The sequence below is a fragment of the Vigna unguiculata genome, chromosome 1 (genome assembly GCF_004118075.2).
Source record: "Vigna unguiculata cultivar IT97K-499-35 chromosome 1, ASM411807v1, whole genome shotgun sequence".
NCBI classification, from domain to species: Eukaryota; Viridiplantae; Streptophyta; class Magnoliopsida; order Fabales; family Fabaceae; genus Vigna; species Vigna unguiculata.
The window spans coordinates 4,852,445-4,874,954 of record NC_040279.1 but is presented as its reverse complement, the minus strand read 5'-3'; the positions used below and the strand labels follow the sequence as shown (position 1 = coordinate 4,874,954).

General features: G+C 36.1%; 3 protein-coding genes across 7 annotated transcripts; all 3 read right to left on the bottom strand.

Moving 5' to 3' along the window:
• Positions 1-265: 265 nt before the first annotated feature.
• Positions 266-3,431, bottom strand: LOC114178476 (chromatin-remodeling complex subunit ies6). Of its 2 annotated transcripts, XM_028064417.1 has the most exons (4): positions 3,195-3,431; positions 1,700-1,880; positions 1,013-1,080; positions 266-644 (listed from the first exon to the last, which is right to left on the bottom strand). In XM_028064417.1, exons 2-4 carry the CDS (start codon positions 1,872-1,874, stop codon positions 513-515), a joined length of 375 nt encoding a protein of 124 aa, XP_027920218.1. In that variant the 5' UTR covers positions 1,875-1,880; positions 3,195-3,431; the 3' UTR covers positions 266-512. The 2 variants fall into 2 exon arrangements, with proteins under 2 accessions (XP_027920218.1, XP_027920210.1); XM_028064409.1 differs by lacking the exon at positions 3,195-3,431 and having other exon boundaries at positions 1,700-1,899.
• A 1,282-nt stretch (positions 3,432-4,713) lies between these two features.
• On the bottom strand, positions 4,714-11,238 carry LOC114187145 (probable glycerol-3-phosphate dehydrogenase [NAD(+)] 1, cytosolic). Of its 4 annotated transcripts, XR_003605196.1 has the most exons (6): positions 10,053-11,238; positions 8,413-8,634; positions 7,588-7,835; positions 6,439-6,810; positions 5,602-6,359; positions 5,317-5,378 (listed from the first exon to the last, which is right to left on the bottom strand). XR_003605196.1 is itself a non-coding variant. In XM_028075291.1 (5 exons), exons 1-5 carry the CDS (start codon positions 10,702-10,704, stop codon positions 5,002-5,004), a joined length of 1,389 nt encoding a protein of 462 aa, XP_027931092.1. In that variant the 5' UTR covers positions 10,705-11,234; the 3' UTR covers positions 4,714-5,001. The 4 variants fall into 4 exon arrangements, 2 of the variants coding, with proteins under 2 accessions (XP_027931092.1, XP_027931108.1); XM_028075291.1 differs by lacking the exons at positions 5,602-6,359; positions 6,439-6,810 and adding an exon at positions 4,714-5,128 and having other exon boundaries at positions 5,239-5,378; positions 10,053-11,234; XR_003605195.1 differs by having other exon boundaries at positions 5,602-6,810.
• Positions 11,239-14,618: 3,380 nt separating this feature from the next.
• LOC114187364 lies at positions 14,619-17,552 on the bottom strand. The gene is made up of 3 exons (XM_028075608.1): positions 17,454-17,552; positions 15,435-17,144; positions 14,619-15,356 (listed from the first exon to the last, which is right to left on the bottom strand). The coding sequence occupies exons 1-3, from the start codon at positions 17,550-17,552 to the stop codon at positions 14,619-14,621; spliced, it is 2,547 nt and encodes an 848-aa protein (XP_027931409.1).
• Between the last annotated feature and the right edge of the window lie 4,958 nt (positions 17,553-22,510).

The following is a 22,510-nucleotide window of genomic DNA, read 5'->3' as shown; positions in this document are numbered from 1 at the left end:
AATTTCCGAAGTCTCTTTACATCACTTGATTATGAGTAAAATTAATAAATATTATGCACACAATATACTACTAAAAAAAAGGGTGTCAAACTAAACTTGCCATTGTCAGAGTTTTTCATTGAGTAGAAAATATTACCGATTTACTCATTTTTAATATAGTCGATTCATGTCTTGTAAGGTGAAACTTCACTCTTTTCACTCTGCACTCCTTTTCACTTCCTTTTATCTTCGTGTAAATTTATATAAATTCCAAATACAATTTATATACTTAAAAAATATTTATTTTATATATTTCAATGATATTATGATCATTTAAATAAATATTTATCCTTTGTAGAACACAGATCAAAATACTAGATTGGGTAAATGCAGCATGTTTCATTCGTTGGCCAACCGCCAATGTTATCTGTCACAAATCTTGCAATACAAAGTGGTGACAGATTGACACTAGACCAGTTGAGAGAATGCCGTGATAGTAAGACTCATTCACATTCTAAAGATTTCATTCACAACTACTTAAGAACGATTGCTGCGTTCCTTAGAGCTAGGTATCTTTGAACATACTCATTAGGAAGAGATCTGATGATTTTGAAAACCTCCGTATTTGCGTACCGAAGATTAGTTCTAGGATCATGGTAAGGTGCCTGCAGCATAAAAAATTATAATTAATTAAACAGAGGTAAAAGCACATTCCACGCCAATGTATATATGCATAAATTCTTGAGTTAGCATGCAGCCAGGTCAATTAACAAGCTGCTCAAATGAATACTAGAGTATGAGATCGCAATTTGACAACTTACAAAAAAGAAATAGATAAGACATCGAATATTTTCACAAATTCTGTAGAAGGCAGTTGAGTCTTTTTACATATATACTAAGTAAACTACTGCATACAAGAAGAACTGTCCTTTAAGTCTTAGGGTAAAATCTTTTATTGCAAACACCAAATGGGCTACCAGTAATGATCCATCAGATCATATAATTGTAATTCAAAAAGAATATCACAACATACCTCAAAGCCAGTAATATCACAAATTTTCTTGCAGGGATGCATAGATGGAGGTGACTCAATATTCACATCTGCAAGATAATCCAAATTAAAAATATATAATTAAAATTCGTTGGCAAGGATGGCACACGTAAGTGGCAAACATACATACAAATAGCCAATATTGAAATACATTACATAGCCTCTGAAGAAACAAGACCTAAGTTGAATTCAAAGAGAGATTTAAGTAAACTGAAAGAATTTGCATTAGTACATTTGTTAAAGTACAAATACATGTATTTACATAAACTTAGTAGCTTGCACAGACTAGAAGATAGAGAATGAGAGAATATACAATAAACTGAACTGTTATTTTTCTATTCAGTTTGATCAGATTTCAAAGGGAGTATTTATGGGATGAAACTAACTCTAAGCTGTCATTACCGACTGAGGTAGTACTAGGCTGCCTGAAAGTCTATTATACTAACAGTGAGGTCCATACCGTATGTTCCATATCACAGTTCAACATAACTGACTAATAGAATAGCTTGAAAACACCAACCTATGCTGATTAGAGTGCTCAGTATAACTGAAGTGATTAGGACTGTAAACTATTTTATATTCAATCATTGATAATTTTTCATATTTTTTGCAACGAAAACAACTAAATTGATTCCTAGGAAAGTACAGACAGAGGGAATAATAGCTCACAATTGGGTTCATCAGGAGGGTAGTTCTGGTAATTCTCAGCTTGAATTATCTGCTTCAGATGTTTCCAGTGCCTGCCCCTGGCTTGGCCTTTAGGATATTTCTCGTACATTTGAACTTTCTTAAAACTAAGATAGCTTGGCAACACAAGCTCTGCATCCACCACTTCTGTCTCCATTTTACCCTTCATTAACATAGTAAACAAACTCTCATCATTAACTGCTTTCTTTTGAAACATTATAAAAAATAACATAGCATCAAAGAATCCTAAAATCACAAGGTCTTAAAAGCAAAGCACCATAGATGTCAACAACCTTTACAGGGAAGTTTTGAACTAGAATATAAAACCAAACCAAAATAAACTGTCAAAATAGTTTGGTTTGGAAAATAATCTAGTTTTTGGTGAATGGTTTAGGTTCAGAACCAGCTATAGGTCAGTTTAAAACAAAGTCAAAACCAGTTTATAACCTGAGAAAACGGGGTGTTCCAAGTGAAAACAAGTTGTGAACTAGCAAAAAGAATATTTCGGACCTGTTAGGTATAGTTGTAAGTTTCATGTTTCAAAAAATAATATTTCAAAACAAGACCCGTTCAAGTAAAATAGAGCTGAGTTGGATATTTTACTGAACTTTAAAACAATACAAAAGTACTGGTTTATTATTCGTATTCTTTTACATTTTCCTTCTTAATGTCCAAATCTCTCAATCCCTTCTCCAAACCCCATTTTCCCTCACTCTTTGATTTCCCATTCGAGGGCAGAGACGGCTTCGCGAACTCAGAAATAAAAAACCTTTATGATTTTCTAACTTTGCATTTAAAACTCCAGGGGACTACTCACCAATCGATTTGGTACTACGAGTTTATGTTAAACAGTAGGAAACCAAAGAACCAAACCTCGCCGATTAGGTGAAAAATAGGGAGGATATAGGTAAGGCTCTGAGAAGCTGAAGACTAACAACAACATTTTAAAAAATGAAAAGCAAAAAAGGTTGGAAGTGAAAATTCAGTTAAAACTAGGTCTGGTTTTTCATATTTCCAAAAGATACCATGCTGAACAGCGCCTTGGTCATTCCTGTGCAAAGGGGTTTTCTTAGTCTTATCCCTATAAATGCAATGCAATCGATCAAAATTATCTTCAACCAGACGATCTTTTCTAATAAATTGTAAGCCAAAAAAACCGCCATCTACATGGTTTAAGCCAAGGAGAACAAAATATATAGGTGAGTGTGAATTTTGTGGGTCTTGACAGTGTCAACATAAAACTTGAAACAGCAGAATAAAATTAATAAAAAAGAAATGCATATAACAACATTCATGAAATTAAAAAAGACAAAGAGAGAACTAAATTCTGAAATCTTGAAAAAGCGAAGCTCAAGAATATTGAACATATGAAGAACAAGAAAAGTCACACTGAGAACAAGAAGTGAGAAAACAAATAAACGAGAAAAGACGATTAGAAATGGAAGGAAGAAGAGGACTGAAAATTAAAAGAAGAAACCTGTTATGGGTCACCGGAAAAGCTTGCCGGAGAAAATAGAGCCGCAACAGCTCAGGTGGTAACCAGAAATGGTTCACCGGTTGGTTCAGAAGAGAGAAGAGGTGTGAAACCCTAGCTTTTCCACTGTAACACTTTCACGAAACTAACGACACAGAAAGAGAAAATGCGTGGTTCACGGATGATAATACAGAACCGTCGTCCACCCCCAAAAGCTCTGCAAGGCAATGACTGTTATTTTAATATTACTTTTATTTAAAAGATATATTGCAAAATATTATATATATATATATATATATATATATATATATATATGTATATAATTAAAACCAATATGAATATTGAATTTTAAGACCTATTAAATTGAATAATATAATAAAAAAATGCGAACACAATAGCGAACTGTACTTGATAGTTACTGTAGTTTTAATATTATTACTATGTAAGAATAATAGAACTTTTTTGTTAGAAAAACCTTTTTTGAAATATTATACCCAAATAAAATCAGTGTCAGAGGTTTTGGGAAAAATCTTTTAAATTAATTTTATTCATTAGTTTAATTATTTTATATGCTAGAAATAGTTTTTTTTATTTGTGTACTTCTAAAATAATAATTATTTATTTAAAAGATACTATAAATTAATATTAAAAAATTTAATGATACCTTAAAATCAATAAATTACTAAATTTGTTATTAGTAATTTAAAAATTGACGTAAACATTGTGTCATTGTTTTAGTTAAGTTGTCTTAAATTAGTTTATTAAACGCCCTTGAACCTGTCTTTTAAATAGATAGAACTTTCTTTTTGCGCCTTTATTTTTTTATATTACAATATTTTCAATAATGGAATCTAGCGGTATTATATTGATTTATTTGCAAGAGCTTATAAACTAAGAGTTAAAATTTAAAAAGAAAAAGAAAAAAAACACAGTTTTTATAGAAAGTAAATCACATAAGTAACGCGTTGACAACTTTTAAGATTATGTTTGAGTAACTTCTTTTTGTGATTGTAATTGCTCTCTACACCCAAATATTAAAATTTATTAGTGTGAAAACATGGATATTTTTTGAGATGATTTTGGTCTCTACTAAGAATTACCTTGATAGATGATCCAAGTTATTTGATTGGGATTATTTGGGTTCAAAATTCCACAAAACAATTGTTTCGAAAGTTACTTGCAATTTGTAGTCTATTCACATTTGTAAATTTGTTATTTTGTTTAGTTCTACATTTTTTTCATTTTTATTCTCTAAATATACTAATTTATTTTCAGCCTTTAAAATTATATTACTTTTTACTTTTGCATCAATAATGTATTTACGATGGAAAAGTTTCCTAATTGCCAGCATTTCCAATCCCCGTTGTTTTTGTTTTTTAAAGTTAATACATTGTAAATTATTCTACAATCAACTAATTAAAATCAGTTTACATATTTTTTTTAAAATTAGTTATTACTAAAAGGATAACATTATTATCATGCACGAAAAATCATTATCGAGCTAAAGCTTATGAGAAAAAAATGAAAAAAAAAACTGATATTTTTACAAGCACCATTACCAAATCCCAAAATTTACTTGCTCTCTCACCCATGATGAGATTGTGAAAGTATCTGAGATCACTGTTCCGATGTACTTTTCATCATCCCAATCAATGAGTTAAACTGCAGTTTGAAGCTTGTCAACATAAAAATTAAACAGTGCGTTTGATTTGTTGCTCAAAAAGACGTTGAACATCAACCCAACATTTTCTCCCTGTTCAGATGTTCAGAAAAAAAGCTGTTTAATTTGATGATTGAAATCGAGCATGCACTAAAGCTTATGACCAAGAAGAGATGGCCTATAAAACACATGGCTTTGCGCAATCTCAATGCGGTCACGGGGATCATTCGTGGTTTCATCTCTTAATGCTTGAAGAATGGCCTGGGTTGGATATTCCCTGCAGATCAAGGTCAAAAACCAGTGAAAAAGCTAGTTTAAATAATTGAATTCTGTTCTCACATTTTTCTTTCATGCAAAGGTGAAAAATGAGGTACCAATATGCGTTACCTTGCTATCAAAATTCTGTATAACACCTTCAAGATGGGACAAAGCTCCACTGGGGCTACATGCTTGTTTTCTTCAGGATTTAGGACGTTTAAGCTGGAGTGACTAAGTAGCTCATAGAAGGCCCTAACAGCAGAAACTCCCTAACATGCAAACCAGGGTAATTATTCACAAACAGCAATGTCCAAACTTTAAGAAGAAAAAACTAAGTTTTATTATTTTCATTTCTTGACTAAAAATATTACACATAAATAGAAAGGGCTGAAAAAAGGATAAAAGTCTTTCAACAATAAAATCTGAAAATAACTTCAGAACTTCGCTATTTTATAATTATTCTTTCCTAAAATAGAATAGCAAGTATTTCACCTAAAATCCGACACCTCCCTCCAGTCGGAGCATAGGTCTAACACGTCCAACTTGCTTACAAATTATTCAAAACTAGGCTTGGGAAGCACTTTGGTGAAAACACCTGATATTTGTTTGTTAGAGGTAACAAATGACAACCAAATAGCTCCAATCTTCTGCTTGATGAAGTGTGACTTCCTTGACATTTGTATATGGGCATCCGAAACTCTTGAAGAGTTATTTTCAGCAAAGCATATCACACATCCCACTAGCCAAGCTCTATATTCTTGCTTCTGACAAATTCCTTGCTACAACATTTTGCTTCTTATTTTGCACCGGATTTTCCCAAACATATGTACAATATCCAGAAGTGAATCTCCTATTAGTTACTAAGCCTATCCAATGTGCATGAGTATATACCTCTATATTCTGTTATGGAGTCTTCTGAAAGAATAAACGCTTGCCTGGAGTAAATATCAAGTATCTAAGGATCTCATATACTGCTTCATGATGCCTTTGAGATGATGAATGTATAACTATATATCTTTCCTTCTTATCATAAAGCTTATGATTGGGATCATTTGGAGTGTCTACTGGTCCACATCACTCATTCTTGCTTCCTTAAGAAGATCAAGAACATACTTCTTTGTGACACCATAATCCTCTGTTTTAAATGAGTAACCTCCATACCGAGGAAATACATAAAGGATCCTAGGTCCTTGTTTTCAAATGTTTTTGACATGATGTCTTCATGCAGTTCATTTCAAACACATGATCTCCTACAAGAATTATATTATCAGCCACATATACTGTTAATATGGATATCTTGTAAATGTTCGAAGAACATTGTGTGATCACCTTGGCGTTGTGCGTACCCATGACTTTGAAGTAAACTCGGTGAATTTCTCAAACCAAGCCCCTGGTGACCGTTTTAACCCATTACCAGCTTGCACACTTTTGTGCCAAACTTCTCTCCGTATCCTGGAGGGGCTTCCATATATACTCTTTCATTAAATCTCCATTGAGAAAGGTATTTTTGACATCTAATTGTCCTAGGGACCAGTCAAAAGTGGCTGCAAGAGATAAAAGAACTCTAACGGAGTTTGGCTCAGCAACAGGGCTCAGAGTAATCAATGCCATATGTGAGTGCGTGAACCCTTCTGCTTAGTAACTAATTGTAAACACCCATTTGCAATCTATAGTTAGTTGGCTTCCCTCCTTGTTGGTGAACTAGGACAATTAAGCAGTAAAACTTTATTTCCTCCACTGAGAATCATCAGAAGATATTACACATAAATAGAAGACTAAGGGCTGAAAAAAGGAAATTAATAAAATCTGGAATCTCCTCTTTAAGCAGATCTCTAGGATATTAAAAAAGGAAAAAAATCCTTCAACAATAAAATCTGAAAATAATTTCAAGTCTTCCCTATAGTCTGAAATAATAATTTCAGATCTTTGCTATTTTATAATTACTCTTTCAAAACTAGAATAGCAAGTATTTATCCTAAATAGCCGACAAAATCTTTTAGTTTATGAAGCAAGATTATTACATTTTCCCTTCACGTTTTTTCTTCTGTAAGTGCTTATAAAGCTTGTCCAATAGAGCCTTAGTTCAAATTTAAATTTTATTCATTTTCAGTTCCTAGTTTTAACAAAAAATCAATGTATTTTGTCCCTCACCAGTCATGAAGGACTAGAGGCACGTAATTTTTCAATTATTACGGTTTTAAGAAAATTAAATAAGGTTTTATATTGTTATTACCATAGCAGTTGCGGTTTTATTGCAATCCTTGAAATTGTAAAAAATGCAGCTTATGCGGCCACCAATCCTAGTCATAGACTTTTTTTAAAACCTTAGAGATTATTTAAAGAAAATAACATAGTTATAGGGATCAAATGTATATTTATGACTAATGACTAATTCTTCCTTCTTTCTTATCTGACAGCATGACAACCATTATCCCCAACTCACAAACATGTTGAAATTTGAATGTACAAAATCTATACCTGAATCATCCCCTTGCCCTTGATATTGTCACCCATTTCAAGATTCAATTCCCCTTTGGCCAACTTCTGTCCATACCATGCATTACGACCTTTCAACAAAGTTACATAAGTATCAGCCAAAAGTGGCCCTGCAAGTTTCTCTGGTTCTTCTGCCAATAGATGAGTGATAAATATCATCTCTGAAGTACAGTGAGCAAAGTATACCGACTTGCTGGTGGCACTTTCATTTGTTAAAGCAGCAACCATTCCTATTAAATAGAAATATCATGAATACAGTTTATTAAATGTGATATATCAAAAGAGGTTGCTCTACCTGACAGAAAATTCATTCAAAGTTCAAAACATTAAGCACCACTCAGAAATATAAATAAACACCTAATATTTAGTCTCTAAGACCTCTCAAGTGATATTAGGCAAAGGTAAATACTCAAGAAGAGTCAAGATGGCAGACACTAGGAATCGAAAAATCTTCTAGTCAAAAAATTGCCACTGGTGTGATGCATCCACTATCTAATGAGAAGGATTTCTAGATATAAATTGTCTTCACAATGCTAAAAAGCACATGATGAATTGCCACTCTTACTTACATCTCTACCCCCGGACCCCACCTTTGCAATACTCAAATCAAATAATAGCAATTCAAGCACGCACTATAACCAACGGGCAAAATCCAACACAGACAATATTTTCCCCTGATGCTCTATCTTCTCAATAAAGCCACAGCGGATATTATCTATTTCCTGCTTAAAGTAGCATTTAGGTACTGCTTCTATGAAGCTGTTCTTTATGATCTATAGAAATGTAAGAAGAAAGTGATGAAATTACCAGCTCCAATAGCATATACATTTTTTAACCCACCCATGATTTCATGGGTAACAAGATCACCATTATCCCACACTATAAAATGAGGCTGCCTCAAAAACTTTGCCAACGGTTTCCTCCATTTTCCTGCCCCACATATCCGAGCATTAGCATATTCTTTGTTGAAAATTTCCGAGGCAATGTTGGGTCCTCCAAGATAAAGAATGTTCTCCAAGGGTACTCCAGCTGCAAGTAAATCAGGCAATGATGGGAATTCGATTAAACATGGATGTCAAGCACCATTACAAAAATAAGCACTCCAGAAAAAATATCAAGATTTTCCCCACAAACAGAAATGTTTCTTCCATTACAAGGTTCAATTACATAATTTTCTATTGAATGCCAAAATGTGACAATGAACAAAAATCAAATATTCAACGTATCAAACATCATTTATAGATGTATATCAAGAACGGAAATCACTTTTTAAATTTTATTAAACATAATCTCAGTATTTTGAGAGAACCAAGCAGATCTCTTAGTCCATGGCTACAGGGCAAGCAGATCTCTTGTCCAATATCACAATATTCTATTTCTAAACAGCTATTGAATTGCACGTCCCAAAATGTGCTTTCTCATTTTCTTTTGCACAACAAATTACTTTCCCATTAACTAAGGATTCAATCCTTCAAATCAATGTTTTAAATACCGGACTGAATAGGTCAAATCAACTAATGAGACCATGAACCAGCCAATTTTTTTATTAAGTAGCAGGAAAATCCACAAAGGAATGTTGCAAACAAGGAAGAAAAACACAAGAATAAAGAAAAGAAGCAAGTGAGACAAAGATTTCCAGTTGTCACTGGGTCTTATGGTTCCCACATCATATTCAAATAGACTCAATATTCTCACCAAGCGTCTAAACATGGACAGAAGGGTAAAAAGAAAACAATTTTCTTATGAACATGGTCAGTCCATTTTTAATCAATAAATATAGGAATGCTGGTACTTTAAAAAGACACAAGAGAAAGGCTATCAATGGTTAAATTCTTCAGGACAATGGACAACCTTTCCATGCTTGTTTCAACTATTCAATACTATGCCTTGGTTGTATTTCATTCCCTTATTCACAAGCGTGTTAGGAAATATTACAATATCCACAGAGAAAATGAAAGAGGATAGATTTTATTCTTACTGAAATATTCAGTACAGTGCACTTTGGATTATATACACTCTACAAAGACTGCATACCAAGTTAAGACTACTGTGCAGCACTAATGTGACAATAAGAAAAACTGTTACAACAAACTGAACCATTGTTGTAACTTCCTGAAAACAGTTACGTAGACAATGATCACCTATAACAAAGACTATCTTAAACACTAACAGGAAATCATATAACTAGGCTTGCCTCCACAAACAAGTAAAAGGTTATAGTGTTTTGGTAGTGCAATAGAGAAACCAAACTAGGAACAGGAAATTGGCTTGGTCGGAACCATACAAATTCAAATAAAACTATTTAAATATGCTAAAAGAGAACTAACTTAGCTTTACATACGTTTTACATTGCCCCGCTGAAATGCAGATAGAAAGAATGGAAACTTTAGAGTGAATGACACTTAATCAATAAAGCAGATAATAAAATAAATGTAAATGTATCTTACTTGCTCGATTGATCATTAGAGTGGGAGTTATAATCCGAGGCTCAGTGCCCAATTCAGCCTCTACACCTTTCGCCAAGGATACAATGACAGGGGCAGTGATTCTCTCTTTCCAGTACTTACTAATTTCCTCAAAGACCTCTAGAGTTTCAGTTGATGGCAAGCCATTAATCACAATATCAGCATCCCACACAGCCTCCTGCAGGTTTGTCACAACCTTCAGAGGGCAAAGAGGGGTATCTATCATATTCAAACAAAACCCATCTTTCAAAATCTCATCCGCATGAAGTGTTCTATCACCTAACCTAGCCTCAACATATTTCAAATACGCACACCTCCTAATGAGCCTCCTCAGTACATCCTCCCTTGAATTGATCACCTTGAACAATTGTTCAGCCGTTGGCCTGTCAACAGCTCTTCCCGGTCTTCTCCATATCCTTATCAAAACCTTTTCTCTCAAACTACCATAAGCTTCCTGCAACATAGCAATAAATACACTGCCCCAAGCACCAGCTCCAACACCAACTATTCTTAATGGATCACCCTCCACTTTCCCAATAAGCTCACGAATCTCATCAACCTTTTCTTCTAAACTACCACCATTTACATTCACAAGAGAAAAATTTGAATGTGCATTCGTAATGCTTCCAACCATCTTCCTTCCAAATATGACACCGATAAACACCTCAATGGTTAAACCCACAAATTCTGACAGATTTGCCAACAAAATCTCTCTATTTTCTAATAACCCCCTAAATCCTTGTAAAAAACCTCATTCAAGATTGCGAGTTCGAACCTTTAACGTCCAATTATAACTAAAACAAACAACCCCGCCAATCACAGCATCCAGTAAAAAACACAGAACTATCTTACAATATATTCAGGAATATCGAACTCGCAATAATGGCAAGATTAAGCGATTATATAACCCTCAATGAGCAACAACAACTAGTTTCTTTCCAGCTCTTCTATCTTCAAAACATGCACAAAGAAAGACAAGCAAGAAACCTCAAATCTAACAGTTTGGTAAACCAATCGAAAGAGAAGTTAACAGAAGAAACAAAGTGGGCGAGTACACCAATGCCTTGTCAATTTGGTTTTGCGTGGAAAGGTGGAATTCAAAACGTGCTTTTGAGTGTCACTTTCTCTGGGAAGGGGAGAAGGGGATTAAGAAAACGCGGATCGTTAGTCAACTCCCACATAAAAAGGGCATGTTTGTCACACCAAAATAATTCCTATTTCACCATACCCAAAACACCAAGGATATGAAATTATTTTATTTAAAAAAAAAAAGTTTATTCATTACTAATCATATTGAGATGAAATTATTTTATTTAAAAAAAAGTTTATTCATTACTAATCATATTGAGAGTAACTTAATTGTTATTATTATATTCTAATCAAATTCTTATCGAAAACTCACAACTTTCTTTCGATATATAATGGGATTTGTAATTTGGCACATGTTCTTGTATGGTAGGAAACCAAACGATCTCAAGAGCCTTCGGTCCTCTTCTTCTTACAACATGTCTCCCTTTCTCGCAACTGACTCTGGTTCACTGTCAAGAGTGGGAGTACCTACAAACACTTTGATGCCTAAGTCAACAATAATTCGATATTCTTTCTATATTATATGAGTTTTTAGATAGATGTCACCTGTCAGTTAGTGAATTGTCCTTTATACTACCTGGCATTATTTCCATCTTTATTGCCTATAGGGCGGTTTCCTTCTCCCATTAAGCACTAAGGAATCTAATCAATACAGTAACTGCCCCCAGGCCTTAACGGTAACCTTTCTACATTCTCATTACTGTCGATTTTCTGAGCTCTTGGACCTGCGTGCTATCTTTGTCATGACTGGGATAAGTCTACCCCTCTGCGCTGCTGGCCCATTACGTATCAGGACCACTGGGCCAAAATGTACCAACCCCTATGGCCGACATCTACCCGGCCTCCAATCCTAAATGTTCTTGCTATCCTGCCAAGTTACAGAACACGCCTTGGCTGAGATGTATCTCACCATTTGGGTCGTGGTGTTCACGGCCACTGGGCCGGGATCTTACCACACCACTTTCTCCTCATCTTCTTCTGCTGACTGTGCCTTACCCTGCACAACCCCCCTTCCTGTCGTGTTCGTGTCTGAGTACATCCCTCCCAGGGTTCCCTATTGTACTTTAATTAATGAGATGTAGAGAGGCTCCCTATACACTAGCCCCCCAGGCTCGTAGTACACAAAGTGAACAAGAGTCTATATGAAAACATTAATGAAAGAGTAATGAGTCGTACGACGGCGCTGCAAAACGAAAATAGGAGTGCAGGGTCTAGAGGTAGAGTGAGAGTAGCGCGGGGCTCGAGATACAAGCCATGATGGCGACATCGGAATCCGTGCATAACCCTTGTACACCTGATACCCTAGGGCTCCTATAAATAGAGGTGAGGGCCCAGAGCGAGAAGGATTTGTGCTCTGAGAAGGGAAGTCCCCCAAGCAAAGAAGTAGCAGCCTCCCCAGGTATGTCATCCCCTTCAGCTTATTGTGCTTCTAGTAGGTGTAGTGAGTCAGACGAGGAGTGGGATATACCCGATTCGTCGAACAGTCTGACATCCCCAGAGGATAGTGACTGTGTTGTAGGGGCCGAGGAATATGCGACCTTACATCAGCCGGGGTATGACTGGGTAGACCCTAGAGTTAAGCTTCCCTTGTCGCGGTTCACCCGATCCGCCGAACTAGCAGCCTGGCGCAAGCGGGCTGATATCATAGCAGATACCGTCGATGAGCGTATTATGAGTGTTGAGCGGGTTAAGAGAGGGGATAGTATGTGCCACGGGTGTGAGGGTCATTCGCATGATTTCTTTTATATGTACGCAACCTTAGTTACCGACTTACATGTTTGCGTGCCGTTTGACGATTTCACGATGGGCGTATTAAGGGTGTTAAATGTAGTTCCTAGTCAATTGCACCCCAACAGTTGGGCTGCCTTGCAATCCTTCAGACTAATTTGCCACGTGCTGCATCTAAAACCATCACCCCAAGTCTTTCTACAGTACTATAGTACCTGGCCAGGGGAACTAGCCAATGGTGGTTGATGCATTTATGCTTGTGCAGGTATCATGGCAGCAGCCGGTGGCTTTGGAAAGGATATCTAGTTGGAACTAAGGCGCAAGAGGATGGAAGAAGAAAAGAAAAAGAGTGGTGGAAGTGCTGGGCCGATGGCAGCAGAAGGATCGTCACAGAGGGGGGACATGTTACCCCCACCTGTTGAAAAGAAGAGGGGCAAACGTCACGACAGGCCCTCCAAACCAGGAACCCCCCGCGCTCCTTCGCCAAAAAAGACGAGGAATGCTGAAGAAGGAGGCCAAGACGCCTTGTCGGCCCTCTTTGATGCCCAGTTGAAGATAAATGAAGGCATAGAGGTGTCCTTGTCCCTAGAGGAGGTGGAGATAGTGTTGGCCCTCCGTCTAGAGACTGTGTTGTATGCACTGAACGAGTTCCAAGTGAGAGCTATGGTAATTGGACGACACTTGGAGACGGTGTTAAGCAAGTTGCCAGACTCCAGTAGACTATCTGTTGAAATACAAACATTGCAAAGGGATTTGGCAGAGGCAAATCAAAGGAGGCAAAAGGTGTCTCTACAACTAGGTAGTGTGAAAAATGAGAGGTCCCAGCTATTAGGGGAACGCAATACACTGAAAGCACGTTGCAAGGAGCTGGAAATGAAGGATGAAGAATCACAAACAGCACTGGAAAGGTTAGAGGAGAGATTGGCGGCCCTGCAGGCCGAACATATTGCGGCCCTAGAGCGGATTTACGAGTTGGAGGGATACGTCATGGCTCAACATGAGGAGGGCTTTTACAAAGCCGTTCGCCAGACTGCCCACCTATTCAACTTCGATGCAGGAGATGATCGTATTAACATCGAGAAGGATGTTTATGATGGGGTCTTGATGAGTATTGATGACATAGCATCTGCCAAAGTCGCTGCTAGCGATCCCGGGAAGGTGTCATCGCCGCCGTCTATATGATGAACTTATGTGTGTGATGTTATTTTGTGCTAAGATGACATTATGTGTTATGTGTAAAAGGTCTTTAAGTCAGATGCTGAACTTTTATGATTTGTAGGACATTTGTAATGAACTGTCGTATGTTTGTGTGATATTATCTGATGTTGAAATTAATTGTCGTATATGTACTATGAATTAACTCAACAGGGACGTGTCTCGCAATTATGTTTAGCAAGACGAGCGATAGCGACGTCCCTGAGCATGTGAGTGGGAGCATTTGTCGGCCACTTGGGGAGATATGGTCTCGGCCGCGATGGCCAATCACTGGGCAAAGTTAGTTCTTGGCGAGATATGGACAGAGTTAACGTTATATGGGGCGTAGTGGTGGTGTATGGGAGGGATCATCGTGGTTAATGATGCTACCTGGCCCATAGTGAAGAGTTGAGGGGAGGGCTCGTCATGGTTAACGAGGCTTCCAGACCCCTTGGGAGAGTAAGAACTGTATTATCGCATGAGAGAAAATGGACAAATCCAATCGAAAAACAATATAAAAGGAATGCAAATACTTTATTAGTAACGAGGATGCCTCATTAAAACCTCCTCGACAAAAACCCTCCTTAGAGAAAAAAAATCGAGGTAAGAAAGAGTACATCGTGTGCCACATGAATAGTCTAAGCTATAATAAAATTTTAGATGTGACGAATTCCAAGTTGCTGGTATAGGGGTCCCAAACAGGTATTCTAGGCGGTAAGCTCCCTTGCCAATGACCTCACGGATGCGAAATGGACCCTCCCAGTTAGGGGAGAATTTGCTTGCATGCTTTCGTGCGTTACTAGCCATCCGCCAAACCAAATCTCCTTGATGAAACGATCGATGCTTGACTTTAGAATTATAGCGGCGTTGAGCTCGAACCTTGGATGTTGCTTCTCGTATGCAACTACGATCCCTGAGCTCATGGAGCAAGTCCAGGTTTATGAGCATGCTTTCGTTGTTAAGGTTAACGTCAAAGAGTTGTCGTCTCAGTGAAGTGTCGCCAATTTCAATAGGAATCATCGCGTCAACCCCGTATGTCAAGCTATATGGTGTTTCCTGAGTCGTGGATTGAGGGGTGCAGCGATAGGCCCACAAAACTTCTAGTAGTTCATCGGCCCAGGTGCCTTTCGCATCCCCGAGTCGTTTCTTCAATTCCTTCAATATGACTTTGTTTCCGGCCTCTACTTGGCCATTTGTCTGCGGATGCTCCACCGAACTAGTAACATGGCAAATATGGAGTCCTTTGTAAAAGTCAGCCAGCCCCTTATCAACGAACTGTCACCCATTGTCTGTTACAATGGTTTTTGGAACGCCAAACCTGCAGATTAGATTGCGCCAAACAAACTTTTGTACCTGCTGAGCCGTGATCGTAGCGAGAGGTTCTGCTTCGATCCATTTGGTAAAATAATCGACTGCCACTAGCAAAAACTTGACCTGTCCCTTCCCAGGACTAAAAGGTCCTAAGATGTCCATACCCCACATAACAAATGGCCATGGAGATATAATGGCATGAAGTTCTTCTGGCTTCGCGTGTAAGAGATTGCCATGCTGCTGGCAGCGAGTACATCGTTGGACATACCTGTCGCAATCTGTCTTGAGGGTGGGCCAATAATACCCCGCTCGCAAAATGCGGGACGTCATGGCTCGTGAACCGGAATGAAAACTGCAAATGCCTGTGTGCAATTCATACAGCAAGTATTGCGTTTGATTTTCGGCCACGCATTTTAAGAGAGGGTTGGAAAAGCCTCTTCTATATAACTCGCCGCCTGTGAGCATGAACCGCGAAGCCTTCCTTCTGATTGCGGGATCGTCGGCCCCGCTGTCCTCACCGTGTTGTATGAACTGAACTATGGGAGCCATCCACCCCTTGTCCTCTGTTTCAGAGACCTCTGTGACATTGCTATCTATCATGGTGACAGTAGGTTGACTGAGAGTAGCATGAATTACTGTGTGATGTTGTCCCTTCATCTTCGTCGTAGCTAACTTAGAGAGTAGATCTGCTCTAGAGTTCTGCGCGCGGTTAATGTGTTCCAACCGTACAGTTTTGAATTGTGCCAACATTCCCTTCACAACATGGTAATATCGTGAGAGGAGAGGATCTTTCACCTGAAAGCTACCATCCATATGTCCAACTAGGAGTTGCAAATCAGATTTGCACGTGAGGTTCTCGACGCCCATGTCTACCGCTAAGTGCAGTCCAACAATCAATGCTTCGTACTCCGCTTGATTGTTGGAGGGTTTGAATCCGAATCGCAAGGATTGTTCAAGAAGAAAATTGTTCGGTCCTTGCAAAACTATACCAGCCCCTCCGCCTTTAGTGTTAGAGGAGCCGTCCACGAAAAGTGTCCATGTGTTATCGTCCAGCTCTGTCTGTCCAGCCAGCTCGTTAACAAAATCGGCCAGACATTGGGCTTTGATCGCTCCCCGTGCTTCGCAGCGAATATGAAATTCGGACAATTCAACCGACCATCCCACCATACGGCCCGCCAGATCGGGTCTTCTCAGCATTTTGTGTATTGGGTAGTCGGTTCGCACTATGACCTCATAGCTCTGAAAGTACGACCGTAGTCTTCTGGTTGTAACTACTAATGCCAATGCCACCTTCTCAACTGTTTGGTAGCGCAGCTCAGCATCGTGCAAAACTCTGCTGATGAAGTAAACAGGTTGTTGCTGTCCATCGTGTTCCTGGACTATAGCATTGCTTACAGTGTTATTAGAAATAGCTAGATATACTAAAAGTGGTTTACCTTTTGCGGGTTTGTGCAATATCGGGGGTGAGGACAAATATTCCTTCAGTTTAACAAATGTGTGCTCACAGGCTTCGTCCCACGCGAACTTACAAGCCTTCATCATCAGTTTAAGCATGGGCTGTGTTTTCTCAGCTAGTGTCGGCATGAATCGTGATAGTGCCGCTAAACGTCCGACCAACCTTTGTGTCTCCTTGATGTTTGCTGGACTACGCATACTCAGCACTGCTTGGCACTTATCCGGGTTGGCCTCAATACCTCGGTGCGTTAACATGAAACCTAGGAATTTTCCTCCTGTGACCCCGAACACGCACTTCTAAGGATTCAGGCGCATGTCATATTGGCGTATTGCATGTAGCACCTCCCTAAGGTCTGTTATATGATGCTCTAATGAATCGGACATCACCACCATGTCATCCACGTAAACCTCCATACACTTTCCAATCAAATGATGAAAAATCCGATCCATCAACCTCTAATATGTCGCCCTTGTATTTTTCAAGCCAAAGGGCATTACCTCATAGTAGAAATTAGCCTCCTATGTGATGAAAGTTATTTTCTCCTTGTCACATGCGTACATAGGTATTTGATTGTAACCCGAATAGGCATCCAGGAAACTAAGTACCCTATGGCCAGCTGCTCCATCGACAAGCCGGTCGATGCTGGGCAAAGGATAAGTGTCTTTAGGGCAAGCCTTATTAAGGTCCGTATAATCCGTGCACATCCGCCACTTACCATTGGATTTTTTTACTAACACCACGTTGGCCAACCAAGTGGTATACGTAGCTTCTGTAATAAAGTCCGCGGAAAGCAATTTCTACACCTAGACCTTGGTTGCGTCCCTCTTCTCTTCCCCCATTTTTCGCCTCTTTTGAGCGACCGGTTTTGCCTCTGCATAAACAGATAATCTATGACAAGCAACTCGAGGGTCGATTCTAGGCATGTTAGCTGCACTCCAGGCGAACAAATCGACATGTTCGTTCAACGCCTGCTTCAGCTCTACGACATCTGCATATGCCTTACCGGTGTAGGTATACTTGAGCCCATCCCCGAAGTCGTGTCTCTCTATGGCCTCGACTGGTTTGACCCGTGTGTCATCGTTGAAACAAGGATCTAAGTCTGCGCCCTCAATCCTCGACGTCTTCTCAATGTTGTGCACTACGCGTCTTGGGGTGACTTGGGCCGTCCTCTCAAGCTGTCTGCATAACACTTACGGGCAATGGGTTGGTCCACGTGTATGGTGATGATGTCTCCGGATGCGGAAGGAAACTTCATTGCCAAATGATATGTAGAGACGACTGCGCATAACGTATTAAGAGAGGGCCTTCCTAATAATATGTTATATGATGTGTGCGCATCGATAATGAGGTACCTGATCTTTACCGTCCTCGTCACCTTTCCTCCTCCAAATTTAGTGAAAAGGTCGATGTAGCCTTTCGTGTCTACCCTTTCACCTGAAAAGCCAACTATAGGTTCCGAATAATGTTGAATGTCTGCTTCTGAGATTTTCAACTTTTTGAAAGTTCTCCAATAGAGGATATCCACCGAGCTCCCCTGATCCATAAGGGTTTTTAAAACAAAAGTATAATTAATAAGATAATTAGTTATCAACCATATCGCATGTTTGTTAAATTAATTTTGTTTATTTCTATATATTATACTTGGAACTTAAATTTAAAATAATTTTTTAAATAATTTTTTTATTGTAATTGGATCTCTCATTTAATTTAATGTTTAAATTTTAAAAAATATTTAAATAAATGACATCTTTTATTTTAATCCTATCTTTAAGAGAGAGAAATTAATATATAAATTTAGCAATTATTTAAATAAATAATAAAAAAATAACAATATCTGAATCCATATTTGATAGAAACAAATAATAACACTAACATAAATATGGTTAAAACATCATCTACCTAATGTTTAAATTTTAAAAAAAATGTAAATAAATATATCTTTCACTTTAATTCTATCTTTAAGAGAGAAAAATAATACATACATTTAACAATTATTTAAATAAATAATAAAAAAAATAACTGAATCAATATTTGATAGAAGCAAATAATAACAACAACTTAATTAAATTATTAGTATGGGTTAACTGTATAATTTCCGTAATGTTAAAATTTTAAAAAATATTTAAATAAATATATCTTATACTTTAATTATATCTTTAAGAGAGAGAACATAATATATAAATTTAATAATTAATTAAATAAATAATAAAAAATAAAAATATCTGAATCAATATTTAGTAGAAAAAAATAATAGTAACACTAATCTAATCAAATTGTTGATATTGTTGAACTATATCATCTCCGAATAATTGTCTTAGAGTTGGACACTTTTCTTTAGTACCACCGAAAGCTTTGGCGTTATTTCTCCAAAAATGTTAAAGTGGCAAAAATCAACGACTTCCAATATAAATTTTTTTTTTTCCATTTTGTAAACTTAAGGACCATGTATCCTCGTTACAACAAGGGCATGCAAATTTTCCTTTAGTATTCCATCCCGATAGATTTTCATATGCGGGAAAATCATTAATAGTCCACAAAATTGATACATGTAATTGAAATGTTTCTTTCATTGACGCGTCATATGTCTCCCACAATTCTTTTTATTCATCAATCAAAGGTTATAAATACACATCAATGTCATTTCCAGGAGCTTTAAGACTCGGAATAAGTGTTGACATTATGAAATAAGAATCCTTCATGCACATCCAAGGTGGCAAATTGTAAGGAATTAAAACAATGGGCCACACACTATATGAAGTACTCATGTTTCCAAATGGATTAAAACCATCACTAGCTAGGCCAAGTCTAACATTGCGTGAATCTTCCGCAAATGATGGATATTCTAAGTTAAAACTTTTCCAAGCAATAGAATCAGCTAGATGTCTCATTTTCCCATCTTTAGAAAAAGGCCTATCTTTGTGCCACCTCATTTCTTTTGCAGTATCAGGTGATACATATAGTTGTTGTAACCTTGGAGCTAAAGGGAAATAACACATAACTTTGTGGGATAACTTGTTATTCAAATCTTTATATCGAGGAAATTTACAGGTTGGACATGATGTTGATTTCAAATAATCACCTCGAAAAAGAATGAAATCATTTACACAAGCATCTATTTTTGTGTAATCATGTCCAAGTTCACAAATAACTTTTTTTGAGCCTCAAAATAAGAGGCAGGAACTTTATTCCCATCTCGAAATGCTTTTACTAATAAATTAAGTACGACATCAATTGCTTTTGCACTCAAACAAAATAAACATTTGATATTTAACATTTGAACAATAAATGATAACTTGGAGAAGTTTTGGCAACCAAGATATAATTCTTGTTCAGCATCCTCTAGTACCTTATAAAACTTTCTTGTCTGGTCGCTCATTTTATTTTTTTGGACTTGTATAATGTGTTTCCTTGCTTTCTTTTACATCTTTCACATTAATAGCATTTTCAAGATCATGTAAAATATTATGAATGTCATCTGTACAAGTTAATTTATCACCATTTCCATGATATTCTTTTGCTACTTCTCAATGAAGATCCCATATAACATAATCTTTTTTTATCCCAATGATGATCAAGTGCTCGTATATGGTTTTTTTACTCCGAAAAAGAATATTACTATATTTCCTGCACAGACAATGAAGTAACTTTCCTTCCTTAAAGCTATTAAATGCAAATTCAATAAAGTCAAGAACTCCTTTTTCGTATAAAGGATCTGTCCTATCAATAATTTGCATCCACTTTTTATCTAATTCCATTCCTATACTAGAAAAATATTATATTTTCACTATGTGAAATCAAATGAAAATCATAATCAAAACATATAAAATTATATAATTGATAAATAACGAATATTTACTTATTGCGTGAAGAAATAACAATAGTTTCATTTGTTCTTATCAGAAATGAGTGACGATGAAAGAATGATATTTTTGAAAAACTAAACTTGCCCTTTTGAGGGGTTATCACCGAGTTGTTGATGAAGACAATGAAAATATAATTAAGTATTGAAGTGAATGAGAGAATTGACTAAATATTCTATATAAAATTAATAAGTATTTATAAACTTTTAAATCTAAACTAATATACTAAAAATAATTTTAAAATAAACCAAAAATATAATTGGTTATTGACTACTTCCCACTAAATCGACAACTAATTATTACTGTCATACATTGAATAAGAGATAAAGATCTTATGATATATTTTCAGTTAAAACTATATTCAAATATCTCATACCAATTTAAATATTTAATATACTAAATCCAATATTAAATATACTAAATTTTAATTATATATACGAAATCATAATTTTGATAAATTCAAAACTAAATCTTAATCAAATATTAATAAATTTAATAAATTAATAGTGAAATATTAATAAAATTTATATTTTAGGTATTTGATCAAAATTATTTTTAATCTTATATTTCAAAAATAAGATTGATTCTTATTTATAAATATATATTATACGGTTAAGTTTTTTAAATATTTAATGATTTTTTTATTAACAGAATAATTATACTTATTACGTTTTTATTAATGAAAATTATATAAAATTGATTCTTATTTCTAAAATATATATTACACTGTTTAAATAATTAATTATTTTTTTATTAACAGTATAATTATACTTATTAAGTTTTTATTAATGAAAATTATATGATTATAAAACTGATTTGGTTAAATATTAAATTTTTATATATGAAGTTAATTTTTAGTAATTCGGTAAGGCCTTTTTATTTGTCGCTTTTGAGAGCAGTTACTTTCATAAAGTTTTTAAGATAGTTTTACAAATTGATAATTGTTTGTACAGGATTTCATTCTATGGTTTCACCTTCTTTCACATCTCACCTTCATCGGCATTTTATTTTCATCAGTGAGTATTCTGTTCACCGTACTTCAACTCCAATGAATTTTACCTCGAACAAAAGTCCATCTTACGCTGCATTTGATTCTAATAGGTTTGTCTGATATATGTATTTTTCAAATTTTGATAAAATTGCTTATATTTGGTTTCTACTATTTTCTGCATTTTTGGCTCAAATTTTCTACGCTCTCGATTAAGCACTTCGTTTAGGATCCTATGCACACCACGTGCTTGCCTTTATGCTTCTTTGAAACTCGTTTTCTGTTTTGAAATCAAGACCTTCCACCTACATCTCCTCTCTGTATATGTACTTTATGTATTCTTCTTTAAATCATCATATTAAATAATACAACTTTAGTTTTCTTTCTCTCAGCACCTTTGTGGCCTCTTTTTCATATAACGTGTGATTATACTTAATAAATTTTGAAAGTTCTATCAATTAGATTTAGCAATTGTTTTGAAATTCTTAATAAAACATTTTGCATGAGAGCCTATTCTATGCTTTATTTATTCATCTATTTATTGATTGTTTTGACAGTAATAACATTTGACAACTCAATGTGGTATGATTTATTTTAAATATTTTTAGTTTTATTTAAGTGATAGGAAAGTATGCCTAAGTACGAAGAAGAAAGACTAAAAATAATTACAGAGAATAAAGCAAGATTAGAGGTTTTGGGTTTACCATGTTTAGTTTATCCTTTGAAATCTTTAACCCAAAATATCAAAAAGAAGAAGGGAAAAGAAAGAGATGAAGAGGATGATGAAGAGTATAGACCTGAAGAGTTGAAAGAG